This window comes from Corylus avellana, chromosome ca6, assembly GCF_901000735.1.
Source record: "Corylus avellana chromosome ca6, CavTom2PMs-1.0".
NCBI lineage: Eukaryota > Viridiplantae > Streptophyta > Magnoliopsida > Fagales > Betulaceae > Corylus > Corylus avellana.
In genome coordinates, this window is record NC_081546.1 from 13,939,804 (window position 1) to 13,954,540 (window position 14,737).

At 37.1% G+C, this 14,737-nt stretch overlaps 1 protein-coding gene across 2 annotated transcripts; it reads right to left on the reverse strand.

The window, feature by feature from the left end:
- Positions 1–60: 60 nt before the first annotated feature.
- Positions 61–7,995, reverse strand: LOC132185894 (uncharacterized). 2 transcript variants are annotated; one of them, XM_059599704.1, is made up of 3 exons: positions 7,718–7,995; positions 1,090–1,298; positions 61–259 (listed from the first exon to the last, which is right to left on the reverse strand). In XM_059599704.1, the coding sequence occupies exons 1-2, from the start codon at positions 7,916–7,918 to the stop codon at positions 1,098–1,100; spliced, it is 402 nt and encodes a 133-aa protein (XP_059455687.1). In that variant the 5' UTR covers positions 7,919–7,995; the 3' UTR covers positions 61–259; positions 1,090–1,097. The 2 variants fall into 2 exon arrangements, with proteins under 2 accessions (XP_059455687.1, XP_059455686.1); XM_059599703.1 differs by lacking the exon at positions 61–259 and having other exon boundaries at positions 812–1,298; positions 7,718–7,994.
- Between the last annotated feature and the right edge of the window lie 6,742 nt (positions 7,996–14,737).

Sequence of the window (14,737 nt, forward strand, 5' to 3'; positions counted from 1 at the left end):
TAGCTGTGATTTGAGATTTCGATGAACTGATATTTTTGCAGGCATCAAATTCTTGTAGGTGGGAAGTATAGTACGAAAATGATTACTTTCTTACACCTATCATTGTTTGTCGACGATGTCATCTTTCTTGGGCTGCAGGGAGAGCAGCTCCACCTACTTCTTGACCATATGGGCCACCTTGTCCCGGAGCTTTGTCGGATCCACGTTCCCGACCACCATGAGTTTGTAGGATTCTGGTTCCGCCTTCACCGTTCCACACCTGAACAAGCAATCAGACCAACAACGTTACTTCTCAGGAATTCTTCTTACCAACAAATTCATTCGAATCTGTTTGGGCTGTTGGAATGGGAATCTGAGGGTAGTTCGGAAATCACTTGAAATTTATGGGAAGTTGGAAAAAGAGGTGGCATGTGAAGTAGTGAACCTCACGACACGGAAAAGGAAGGGAAAGAAAAAATTCCAAATAAGAGGGAGGAAATCCCTTTGACAACCAGAAAATCAAGCGGCCACCAGAATATGGAATTTCCAAAACCTAAAATTAAACAAGACATCAAATCCACAATTCTCATCCCCTGGAGTTTTTATTGATAATATGGAAATTGTTGACGAGGACATCAATACCTTCCTCTTCAAATTCATCAATTGAGAAGGTGATTCTCCATGAGACCGTGGAACGTAAAATGCTTCCACCTCATTCTAAAACACTGGCCATTGGGTCTTGCAGTTGGCCAAATTGATTTCAGCACTACCCAGCTCTGGGTGCAGGCTCATGGACTGCCCTTAGAATTCATAACCAAGCAAAATGCTACAATCACAGGAGGCATCATTGGCAAATTTCTTGAAGTCTATATAATTTAACAGCTGATGACCTCCCAGACTAGAGGAAATGATAAACAACACAAGACAAGTCTAACTTTAAACAGTATGCCTTAGAAGGGGAAGAAAATCCAAAGACTGAAAACTTCTTTGACTTGTCTCATAATGACATACAGATTTTGAATAACATCCAAAAAAAAAAGTGAAACCTTGTGTAATGACAGCATACAGCTACCCAGAAACAGAAAGTATTCACATCAAGGGTAGACCCACCTCCTCATCTACTTTTGTTCCTTCTCGGCTTTCTGTTCCTTGTCAGCCTGGGTGGTGCTTTGTTTTGGGATTGGTTGTATTCGCACATAAGGTTTCCTAGTCAACGTTTCTCCTCTCAGAGCAGCAACATAACGGTCATTTGTATCCTCTTTACGCTGCAGCTCCCCAAGGAATTCTGCCAGTCTCTCTTGATTTACTTTCCCCATCATCTGATTCACAAGTTAAAGCAATCAAGCTGTCAAGCTCTTTACCACTTCGGAATGAAAAAGCTTCAGAGAAACAACCCCAAAATTCAAAAGCACTTCAATCAAACAAGTCAAATTATTCTGTCAAAATAGAGGCAGTGAGAACTAAAAGTATCAATCATTCATGATGCATATTTGATATTTGTTTCCGAGGATAGGAAGTACCTCCAGTTGAGGAAAGGACTAGAGAAAATCATGTGAATCTACACACAAAGAAACGAAAAGCCTTGTACCAAAAACCGTGCAGAGGTTCAAAGCTTGGCGAAGAAAGGTGAAGTGCTGGATAGAAAGATGGAGGCTGTTTACAATCGGCAGGTGAAACAACCAGAAAATGTGCTATGGAAAGTGATGGAAAATGGGGCAGTATTAGGTGACGGAAAGGGTGAATCTGTTCCGAGGTTTGTGTGGCAAAAATAAGTGCAGTCATGGTGATGCCTGGTGACCAAGAGGATTCCAATGACGGAGTTATGTTGGTAAATGTGAAGTTTAAGGAGGCAACAATTGCTGAGAAGTTGGCTGACGCATCTGTTTTATTTGGGTCATGTTTTGACATGGTTGAAGAAGGTACTACAGGGGAATCGACATCGATGGTTGTGGCAAAAACGACCATGGTAGATGAGGTGGGATCAACTCAGGAATATTCAGACAAGGCCAAAGGGTGTAGGTAGCGTGGAGTTAAACAATCAGATGATTGGTTCTTTGTTTAAGAAGACTGGTTCGGAAATTGAAGGAAAGGATGGGTTAGGGACTACTTTGAATGGGTTTTTTAAGGAGGGAATGTTAACAGGATGTTCTTCAGGTTAGAATGAAGAATCTTGTTTTGTGGGGAAAATTAAGGGGAGGGGACAGTCTATTCTGGGTGTTTGATGATGGAGAAGGGCTTAGAGGGCTTCTGTCAAGGGAGTTTTCTGGAAATGCCTTGGTATCCGTGGAGAATGAGCAGGGGGGAGGATGTATAGGGGTCAGTTTATTAACTAGATGCAAGAATATAAGTTGAATGGTTTTGAATTGAATAGCGAATTGTTTACATTTATCTGGGGATATGAAATAATCCTTCATTGGAAAGGTGAATGTTGTTGGGGAGGAGCTTGAGGGGAGTGAACCACTGTCAGTCCATCCACTTGCTATGGGTGCAGAACAGGGTGCTCCAAATCTGGTGTCCTCCAATTGGGTGGTTCAAAGGGTGAAGAATTTATGTCATTTAGTAGGTCTGTCGTGTGATGGATTTGAGGATCAAATGTTGGCATTATTTTCTGCGATTGAAGCTAGTAGAAACCAGACTTTTGCGGGTTATGTGCCAGGAGTATGTTTTAAAGCAGGGACAAAAGGTAACCAGGAGTTAAAGAGGTTGGATAGCTCAGTTAATTATGATAACGGAGGACAATCTAATAGAAGGAAAGAAAAGGGGAGGGGCTCAAACTATTCATTATGAAGCCCAAGATACTCTCATGGAATGTTAGGAGTGCTAAATGAGAAGGATAAAAGGCTGAGGATTAGAGGGTTCCTTAGAGATTGGAAGGCGAACATTGTATGTTTATTTGAGAAAAAATTGGAGAATTTTGCTAGGGAGGTGGTTAGGAGTTTATGGGGTTGTCAACATATGGATGGGTTATTTATGGGATCGAGAGGGGATTCATGTGGAATTTTGTTAATGTGGAATAAGTGGGCGATGGAGAAGATTGAGGATTGTGTGGGGAGCTTTATAGTAGCATGTTCCTTTAGGAATGTAGAGGACAATTTTGTTTGGGCATTTGCGGGGGTGTATGCTCCAAATGATGGTGTAAGGAGATATCTATGGGATGAACTGGTTGGTTTGATGAGTTGGTGGGAATTGTCATGGTGTATTGGTGGTGATTTTAATGTTGTTCGGCATCCAAGCAAAAAATCAAGTGACTCTAGACATTTATTAACTATGGTGGATTTTTCAGATTTCATTTTTGAGTGGTAGGGCCTTTTGGATATCCCGCTTGTAGGTGGGCATTTTACTTGGCTTGGTCTAGACTTGATAGATTTCTTCTATCTCCGAAATGGGAAGAACATTTGCTTGATGTTTCACAAAAGTGACTTCCAAGAATCTTCTTAGATAATTTTCCATTGATGTTGGATTCTGGGGTGCCAGGCATAGGTAGCAAGTATTTTAAGTTTGAAAAAATGTGGTTGAAATCAAAAGGATTCGTGGAGCAAGTGAAAACTTGGTGGCTGTCCTATAACTTTCATGGATGACCAAGTTTTATATTGGCAAGTAAGTTGAAAGCTTTGAAAGTAATTTGAAGAAATGGAATGAAGAGGTTTTTGGTGATGTAGGGAGTAAAAAGGAGGAGTTTTTGGAGGGTATCCAGGAGCTGCATTTTATTGCAAAGGGTTGAGTTTCAAAGGAGGATGAAAGGAGGAAGGAAGATATGTCTAAGGAATCGAAGAAAATTATTCTTCTTGAGGAAGTAAGTTAGAGACAGAAATCTAGAGCCCTATGGTTGAGGGAGGGGAAAAAAAATACAGAAACATTTCACAAGGTGGCAAATTCACATCGAAGAAATAACCTAGTGGACTCTTTAGTCATCGAATGTTCCATGTCTTCTAACTGTATTGAAATAAAGGAGCATATAGTGCAATTCTACAATCAATTGTATTCCAAAAAGTTTACTTTGGTTGAGGGAGGGAAAAAAAAAAATCACAGGGTGGCAAATTCCCATCCAAGAAATAACCTAGTGGCCTCTTTCGTCATCAATTGTTCCGTGTCTTCTAACTCTACTGAAATAAAGGAGCATAAAGTGCAATTCTACAATCAATTATATTCCGAACAGTTTACTTGGCGACCAAAGGTGGATGGTCTTTCTTTCCTTTCTATTGATGCGGAAGAGAGTAATTGGTTGGAAAGAGACTCTGAGGAGCAAGTGTGGGAGGTGGTGAGGGATTTGAATGGTCATAGGGGTGCCGGGGCCGGATGGTTTCACTATGGGTTTTTTTTCCAAAAGTGTTAGGAGGTAATGAAAGAGGACATCATGGCAGTTTTTAAAGAGTTTCATAGTCGATGAAAGTTTGTGAAGAGTTTTAAGGCAACTTTTGTTTCTCTTATACCAAAGAAGACATGAGCAGTGGATGTCAAGGACTTCTAGCCAATTAGCTTAGTGGGTGGGGTTTATTAAATTCTTTCCAACGTTTTAGCAAACAGGCTAAAATCGGTGGGAAGAAAGATTATCTCTAGTTTACATAATGTTTTCATCGGAGGTAAACAAATTTTGGATTCAATACTAATCGCTAATGAATGTTTGGATAGTCGGATTAGATCAGGGGAACCTGGAGTGCTATGTAAATTGGATTTGGAGAAGGAATTTGATCATGTAAATTGGGAGTTCTTGCTCTATTTGTTGAAGAGATGCAGATTTGGGGAGAAATGGAGGTATTGGATAGCACAGTGTATATCTACAATGCGAATTTCCATTCTTGTGAATGGTTCACTGTCTAGTTTTTTTGAACTCTCGTGGCTTGAGATAGGGGGATCGGTTATAGCCACTATTGTTCGTGGTGGTTATGGAGGCATTGAATAGGATGATGGTTGTACAATGGATAGGACTTCTGTCAGGTTTTTCAGTGGGGTCGAGGAACAATGAAGAGTTTTTAGTGTCTCATTTACTGTTTGCTGAAAATACTTTGATTTTAAGTGATGGAAATTCCAAAAAATTTCGCCAGTTGCGGTGTATTTTCTTATGTTTTGAAGCACTTTCAGGATTGAAGATCAATTTAGCAAAATAAAAAAAAAATAAAAATAAAAAATAAAATAAAATCCTATAGGTGCAATGGGAGATGTAGCAGAATTGGCTAGTATTCTTAGTTGTAGAATATCTTTGTTACTGATAAAGTATTTGGATTTGCCATTGGATGCTTCTTATAAGGCCATATCTATTTGGAAATGGCATTATTAAAAAAAATGGAACATCGGTTGGAAGGATGGAAAAAACTTTATTTATCTAAAGGTGGTAGATTGAATTTGATAAAAGTACGCTATCCAATTTACCTACGTATTATTTGTCTCTTTTCCTTATTCCAGTGCGAGTGGCTAATAGTCTTGAGAGACTTTAGAGGGATTTTTGTTGGGGATATTGGGGATGAGTTTAAATTTCATTTAGTGAATTGGGCAAGGATTTGTACTCCGATAAAATCAGGTGGGTCGGGAGTTAGAAATCTGATTCACTTCAATCAAGCCCTTCTAGGAAAATGGTCGTTGCGGTATGCTACAGATAGAGAGGCACTATGAACATTAGTAATAAAGATTAAATATGATAGCATAAGGGGGTGTTGGTGCTCTAAGGAGATAATGGGGCCATTTGGAGTGGGAGTATAGAAATTTATAAGAAAGGGGTGGGAAACATTTTTAAAATTTGTAAGATATGAGGTAGGTGATGAGTCAAAGGTTAATTTTTGGCATGATGTGTTGTGTGGGGATACTCCATTGAAGATATCTTATCCATAATTGCTCAATATTGCATAGAGAAAGGATGCATGGGTGGCAGATACCTTATCGTTTTGAGAAAGGAATATTTACTAGAATGTAATTTTTACCAGACCAGTTCAAGATTGGGAAGTGGAGGTGGTATTATGTTTCTTTGAGAGGTTGTATTCTTTCAGACTAAGACAAGAAAATGTGGATAGAATAGGATGGAGTCCTTCCAAAAGGATCAAGTTTGAAGTGGTCGTTTTATCAAGTGTTAACTAGTCCAAATGGATCCCCTTTCTTTGGAACAGTATTTGGAGAGTCAAGGCTTCTTTACGGGTGGCATTTTTGTGTGGAAAGCGGCCTTAGGAAAAATATTGACATTGGATAATTTGAGAAAGAGGAATGCTATGGTAGTTGGGTGGTGTCGCATGTGCAAGGAGTGAGAAGTCCATTGATCACTTATTGATTCATTGTGAAGTAGCAAGACTTATGTAGTTCAATTCTTAATTTGTTTGGTGTAGATTGGATTATGCCTAGATGGGTGATCGATTTGTTAGTGAGTTGGGGAGGACAAGCAAAGCATGGTACATTTATGGAATTATGGAGGTTGGCTTAATTGTGGTTAATGCAGTGCCTTTGCAGAGAGTAGAATGTTCAGAGCTTTGTAGATGTATAGACTTCGGTATTAGAGTTGTGGAAGATTATGTTCAACACTTTTTATGCTTGGATATCCGCACATCATAGTTTCTTGTTTCTAATTTTGCAAATTTTTTGAACTTTAGTTTATCTTTTTCTTCAGATTAAGGGATCTCTTGTATACTAAGGTTTTCTTTTTTTGATGAGTAAGAACCAGTCTTATCTCTTGTATACTAAGGTTGAGCCTCTTTGCTCTTATTTAATGATATTGGAATTACTTATCAAAAAAAAGAAAAGAAAAAAACAAAAAAAAATTCTGTTAAATTGTCAACTCTCTATCGCTGTAAGTTAGAGTAGATTATAATGCTTATATTCCTAATATATTCATATAGAAGATGGAAGAATTCACACTAAAAGAGGTAAAAAAGTCCATGCCATGAGCCTTTTTTGATCCAAATAACTTTCTGTCCTACACTTGAAGTCATACTTTTCAATATGTATCCAAGCCTTGAGAAGCACTGGGTAAATAACCAAAATTACTGGAGAAACATACAATTATGAAACAGATAAGGCTCCCTAGTAGAATTAGCAACTGTTACCTTGAATCCCAGCCTCAAGGCAAAATCAGGGTGTGGAACTCAAAGGCAACAGAGTATTATAAGATTTTCTGTCGTATTCAGAGGCTGCTCTTGACAACGTAAGTCTTCCATAAAAAGGAAAGGCAATGGTTGGGAAGAAATTTGAGATATAGAAGAAATAATTCCGTGTCTAAAAGTAAAACTCCAGGAACCAGATTTGAATTATCGTGAAAGAGGACTTAAAGGAAGTGTGGGACAATACACCCACCAAGAGGATTGCAATCGACTCTCTTAGGGATTTCAAACCACTGGATTGGTAACAAAATTATCTGTCTAATCCCTATCCATCCATCCTTAGACGCCTTTGTCAAATGGGAGACAGAATCAATCAGCAATGCCTTTGTAAATGGCATAGCTGAAATGGGTCCGAAACAATGACCATGGAACTCATCAAATCTTGAAATAGCAGTAGAAACCAAATGATAAAATCTGGTTCCCATTTTGTCATTTACAAGTTCCAACGCAAAGAGTTTGAAAATTTCCATCATAATATATCTAAAGTATGGAGTTTCCCAAAATGGGGTATCAACGATTCCAAGGTTGCTTTGGATTCAGGCCGAGGTTTTTGTTTCTGTCTAGGTGTTATGTTGATGGTTACCTTAGAATATACCAAATGACAAAATCTAATGCGAAAAAAATGGAAGGAAAGAAAGATCGACAGAAACGAAAATACGTACGACGGTTTCGGGGCGGGCGTTCTGGCGGAGACGAGCTTCGAGCTCGGGGTTGCGGGTGTTGGTGACCTGCATGACGCCGTAGCCGATGACTCCCGGAACGACGCCGCATATGGTGGCGAAGGCAAGGAAGAATGGCTTGGACTCCTTTGTCCTCCTCACCAGCCACCTCCACGCCTCGCTCTTCTCAAACAGTATCGACATTCTCAATCTCTGCAACTCTATTTCGTCCCTCTTCGCTGCTCAAGTACCTCAACAAACTATTATATTACTATTTGGGCCTTTCTTGGTTTTTTATTTTGATTTTATTTAGGGCTTGGGTTTTCTTTTTCCCTTGTAGTTTTTTACCGATGGGGGGCGATTGATCTCGCCCACTACAAATTATGGGACCCGGCCCAGTTCAACGGAAAGAGTTTGTCAAACGTTAAACGACATTTCAAGTTTTTGTAGGTGTTCAATACAAACAAACAAAAAAAAAAAAAAAAAGAAGTTTTTGTAGGTGCAACACACAAGGCTTGATTTTTTATAGAGACGAGGTAATCAGTTTGGTACAAAATGTTTTTACAAACTGGTTTGTAGATTCTAAAAGGAACCTGCATCTTTCAACACATTTTTTTTAATAGCATATACTTCTCACATGTTTTTTTAATAAAATATACATGCTTAAATGATACATGTTACTTTTAGAAGTTGATTCGTAAGAGTTTCTTAAAAACTGCTTTGTAGAAAATTTCTATCCAATCAATTATTAGCTTGTATTCGAATCTTGATAGTTTTTACGATTAGAAATCCTACTACCTTTATTTATATGCATGTGCATCTTTTTAGAGCAACTCCAGTAATAATATTTTTTTTTTTTTGGACATGTCCGCACAAGAGGGGGGAGGGGGATTCGAACTAGTGACCTCCACTTCATTAAGTGTGGTCCTAACCGATTGAGCTACCTCTTGGGGACGACTCCAGTAATAATAACTAAAATAGTTATTGAAAAAGTATTACTCCCTGCTTTTCTACTGCTTTTTCTATAGACATTCTAATGCATTCTTTATTATCTTCTTTAGTTGCTTTTAAACATTATTTTTCATTCTTTTTTTTTATTATTATTATATTCTTGTCAACACTTAATAAAGTGAAAACCAAACACATATAAGGAAACCGTGCATATTATTAGAACAATTTCCAGTCAGAGTGAACTGCACGTTTTGACGCTTCCACAATTCTTACAAAAATAAGGAATAAACAAGGGAGCTTGTCTAGTGTGCCAACGAGGTCTCACTCTGATGCCTAAGTTATTCTTTAGAGAGTGTGTATGCCTAAAACCCAAGATTTTCAGTTTAACGTTTATACTTGGTGTATGGGCCTATTTATAAGCAGAGAATTTGAGTTAGACCTAGACTAGGTCTCCTACTTCAATTTGAACTGTGATGTATAGAAATTTGATTTGGACTAGGGCTCCTACACCAATTCAACTTGAAGTAAGACTGTTAGACCGGATTCTTCAAGAATAGTTCCAATTTGACCCAAATTGCACTCCCTACCAGGCTACTCCAATTCAACTTGGAGTATGAGTCTTAATCCAAATTTTTTGGAATGAGACCCAGGGGATAACTGTAACGCTATGTAGAAATCAATTAACTAGTAATTGACTTCATGGTACGTCTCCCAGCCTATATCCCTCATGGGACAAGACTCAGGAATCTTAATCTCTCTTAAATGAGATAATACAACGGAAGACTTTAAACTACAAGAATAGAAAGCAATAACTAAACACCACAAGTATAATCACCGGAGTAAAGATAAATAAATACCATCATATAAATAAATCTTCAAATGTACTGGTCAACAGACCCATCATCAAAATATAAATATTACGGACCAAAGGATAACTATTTGGAAAATAAGATAACAAAATCAACGCCTAATCTTAAGTAAAGCCGATATAATGACGATCTCGATCATCTCTGCCTATATGGTTCCTCCATCATCCTACATGGACTTCAGCCATACCGGGTCCATGTCCTAAAAAATGACCTAGATCAAGTCCTGGGCCACCACCATTATTATGTCTGAAGGCATTTTTCTCGACGCTAACTAAACCGCGCAATTATACACAATGGAGGAGGAAAATAAAACGGGTAAGTCCAGAGGCACAATGAAAAATAATGCACACAATACACATGCCATTAGTGATGAACTTCGTTTGGTAAAGTATACTGTTCACTGAAGTCTCAATAGTTCTCTACGAGCGCTGTGTCTCTAGAGTTGTTTGTTCAAGAGAGGACGTGATAAAGCTTCGGGGTGTCATTTGCTCATGCTTGGTGTATTGCCTGTTCATTCACGTACACAAAGATTGTTGCCATGAGTACTTGAAGAAAGAAGTCTACCGAAGGGTCGGTGAGGAGATACACTCCGTGAACATGGTCGAGATGGAGACAAGCTGAGAAGCTTATTGTTCTTACTAAGTCTAGAGTTCCTCCAAGGAGTGAGCATCGTCTAATCTGTGACTCTAAATCTTTATATAGTGATTTTCTGGGTTTGGCTGCCCTAGAGTGATTTTTACTTTTGATGTGTTCAAAGGGTTTTCTACTTCGTAAACAAACTTTTTATTGTGCTTGTGATATTGCTTTAATTCCTTTGTGCATATTTTATGTTTGTTGTATGGCATAGTTCCATATTTTTTTATTTGGCGATTAGATGTAGAACTCGATCCTATTAATCTTTCATATATAATACATAACAAAAAGTACACTAAGTGTACCAAGTAAGTGTCAAAGGTGTCACGCAAATACCATAACTAACAAACTAGAGTTTAAATATAATACAAAGCATATAACCAACAACACATAAGTAATACAAGCTAGCTCCCCAGAAACTAGCACACGACATTCAACAGATGATTTAATAACCATCAAAATTGGCAAAAGGACCTTCGCCCTCTACATCAAACTCTGGATCAGATTCTATGTTAATACGACATTATCATGTTTACATAAACAAACAAGTGAGTCTTTTGTTTTCATAAAAAGAATAAAACAAATCAATAATAAAGACGTATGTTTGTATGAATATGCAACATAATGACCTTTTAGTTTGAGTCTTTAGAATTTATCTTCTTTAGCACTCCTCCCGTGTTAAGGCTCCCAACCCCGTTTAGCGTCTGTTACACCTCCCCCATATAAAGTTTACCTATTTTCTTGGAATCCCTATGGTCCTAGCTTAGTTACTTATTAGGGTCTTTGGACATGTTAGCAATAACTTGCCAGTTCATTGGGTTGCCATCACCCCTCCCCCCCTCGGGCTGCAATCACAGTTGTTTTGATGGCTATCATCTCAACCGTATTATTTTATTTAGACGCAATATGCAGTTTAGGAGAAATTTTCAAGAAGAAATCAAGTAAAGCAATAAACATAAATAATAAAATACAGTGTCATGTCCCAGTAAGTACTTCCATTATTCCATACTTACACTCCTTAGTGTAGAACTCCGCTCTTCTTTTGCATATAATTACATCCATACAAGCAATATATACATATTAGTTCATCCTCAAATAATATCTTTGTTTAAAGACCCTCATCCTTTTACATTTATTATTATCCGTCAATTCATCTTTGCTTACTCATTTAATTAACTACTAAGACCCTACTCCAATTGCTACCCTTATTCATTATTTACTCATCTTATTTTATTAATTTGAGACGATCACTTATAAAAATTTTTAAGTCTGGATTCATATTTGGTGACAAGGCTAATGGTTAGTACCACCAAATATAAGCTAGAATTAAAAAAAAAAAAATGTAAATACTATAAAGTAAACATAATATAAAATATATAATATAATAAGTCCTTAATATAGTGTCCATAAGTCCATTTGTCCAATAATCAATTTTGTCCACTAACTCATTTAACATCATAAGCTTATTGGGTCTTAAACAATTACACGAGAACAAAGATACAATCAATAGCTTGTAATGTAATACAAGAAACACTTACCCGAAAATCCTTAGAAGTAGGACTCCACCAAATTTCTCTAGTTGGCTGAATGGTGTTAACTAGAAATGGATGAGCTCTAGGACACTTAAGGTTATGTAAGAGGGTGTTAGATCAAAGCACACAATAAACCCAAAATGGCCTAATGGTGTGAAGTGAGAAAACCAAAAGAAATCTTAAGAAAACTTTGAGGCAAACTAAAGAATAGAAAGAACATGGATTGCATGGTTTCTTAGGCTGAAAATATGGTGAGATTCCTTAATCTAAGCCTTCTATTTATAACAAAATGAATCAATGTATGCAAGAATGGTGGATAGGCCAAAGAAAGTTGATTTAGGAACAAATTAACCAATCTATAAGTCCACTTTGAATGTGATTTTTAGTCATGTTTTTATCAAGCGGATTGTCACAGTTGTCCTCTTTTTAGGTGTAAGCAACCTTTAGGGAAATGGGCGACATGCTTATACACTTTTTCCTCAACATCACTAAGTTGTTCATCAGCCTTAGTCTCTAAATTTCCCTTAGGTCTGAAACCTTTGTTGGGATTTCTTTATTAACAAACTTTCCATTCCTAAGGATAATGACAGACTTAGCATGTTCCACTTGAGTATTTCTGACCTTATTGACCCCACCTTAAGTCCTTGGGTTGGGTTGAGGTTGAGCTCGGAACTTTCCTTTCTCCCTCACATTCAAATGGGTCAATTCTATCAATCGAGTTTCTCAACTCTTGAATATTTTGCATGGTATTTTTGGTTGATTTGAGTTTGGCTTTGTAAGAAGCTTTGCAATGTGTCCTCCATGATCTTCTTATGTGGTGGCACATAAGGAGCATGAGAAGAAGATCCTTGGGGTTCATTTGCAAATTGACCATTTCTCCAATTAAAGTTGAAGTGATTTCGCCAATTAGGATTATACGTCTCAGAGTAAGGCGAACTAAATGGTCTTTGATATGCATTGGCTGCATTTACTTGTTCATGCAATACCTCTTTAAAAGCAGGGATTGTGGGACAATCCTTAGTCAAATGCACACTAGTCTCACAAATCTCTCAACTACTCTCAGTTGGTGTGGACATCTTTGCCACACCCAATTTGCTCAGTTCTATAGCCTCTACCTTCCTAGTCAATATAGCAATACGAGCACTTAAATCCTCATCTTCTTTAAGGTCATCTAAGCCTCCCCTAGAACTAGGTCCAGGTTTTGCCTTATCAGTCCTCTCTGAGGTGTCCCACACTTGGGCATTTTCAGCTAAGAGATCAAAATAATCTCAGGCTTCATCAGGTGCTTTAATCAGAAATTCACCATTACACATCATTTCAACAAATTGTCTCATATTGGAAGACAGTTTATCTTAAAAAAAACTTATCACCAGCCATGTTTCATCCATGATGTGGGCATGAAAGTAAAAGTTCTTTAAACCTTTCCCAACATTGAAAAAAAGTTTCATTTTCTTTTATGGCAAAGTTCAGGATGTTCATTCTCAGCATATTGGTCGTATGAGTTGGGAAAAACTTTTTAAGAAATTCCCTCGTCATCTCTTGCCATGTCCTATCGTTCTAGGCTTTAAGGAGTGTAGCCAAGATCTCTCTTTCTCAATCAAAGAAAATGGGAACAGTATTAGCTTAACAACATCATCAGTAACGTTGTTAAGGTGCATATCACAAACCATATCAAATTACTTGAGGTGCATGTAAGGGCTTTCAAAATCAAACCCATGAAACTTAGGCAGCAATTGAATTACCCCAGGTTTAATGTCAAAAAATTTCCTGCATTGGTGGGAATAGCCACACAAGAAAGCGTACTTGTCTTGGTGGGCCGCAAATAGTCTCTAAGGCTTTTGACAAGTTGATCAACTTGGTTTCCAACGTCATCCCCATGGTTACTATCTTCATCATCAATCATACTTATAGAGTCGTTAAAAATTTCTAACAAAGAATTAGGCAACTCTATAGGAACAATATCTTACACTACTTTACAAAGCCTTTTCGTATGATCACTTTGCCAAACGCTCATACACAATATATATATATATATATATAAAAGCTACAAAGTAAAACAATATCATATATATCTTTACTTAAAGATATATAAAAAGTGGGAATGCAAACTAAATAGTGTTTTTTCTTTTGCACTTTAAATTTACTATTTTATCCTTACTCTTTGTTCATCATGATTTAGTTAGATAAGGTTATTTTTGTCTTTTGATATTTCTTTAGATTGCGAAACTACTAATTTGCCCTTCCTGAATCTAATGAATTTAAAAAATTGTCTGGATATTTTTTTTCTTTTATTTAAATTTACTATTTTATCCTTACTCTTTATTCATCGTGATTTAGTTAGATAAGGTTATTTTTGTTTTTTGACATTTCTTTAGATTGCGAAACTACTAATTTGGCCTTCTTGAATCTAATGAATTTAAAAAGTTGTCTAGATATTTTTGTCTTTTATATTTAAATTACCATTTTGCCTCTGAGTAGGTAAAAAGTCAAACTTTTTGAAAGAGATTTTTTGGTCTTTTATGAAGGAAGCTTCAGGAATGGGCGAGATTTAGAAGGAATGGGAAAGAAAGAAAAGCAATTATTATTTTTATTATTATTATTTTTTTTTCCAATTGCAGAAGTGTGCAGAAGTCAAAAACAAAATCTACCTAAACCAATTTTGTATTCAGAGAAGGAATGGAGGAGAAAGGAGTAAAAAAAAAAAAAAAACTACCTGGAACGATTTGGATTCAGAGAAAAAAATGGAGGAGAAAAGGTGGATTTTTTTATTTATTTTTATTTCTTGTAAACCTCTTTGTTGCTACAAAGAAAGAGTACAAGAGTAGAAAAAAATCTGCCAAGAAATCCATCAAATTACTCCCACTTCCCCTCCTATTTCTTTGTTAATTTCTTCATCTCTTTGTCCAGAATAGAGAGAAAGATCGAGAAAGACAAGCGGAAAGTGAGATGTTGAGATAGAGCGAGAAGCTGAGAAACAAACTAAAGATAGCTATTGCTAGATATTGCTTCCTCGGGTTAGTGATTGGGTATTGCTATTG

Bases quoted from the DNA above. Each gene is read 5' to 3' on its own strand.
- LOC132185894 (XM_059599704.1), bottom strand. From the start codon at position 7,918: ATGTCGATACTGTTTGAGAAGAGCGAGGCGTGGAGGTGGCTGGTGAGG. The intron at 1,299-7,717 runs GTACGTATTTTC...CTTGTGAATCAG, and splicing joins ACGCCCGCCCCGAAACCGTC to ATGATGGGGAAAGTAAATCA.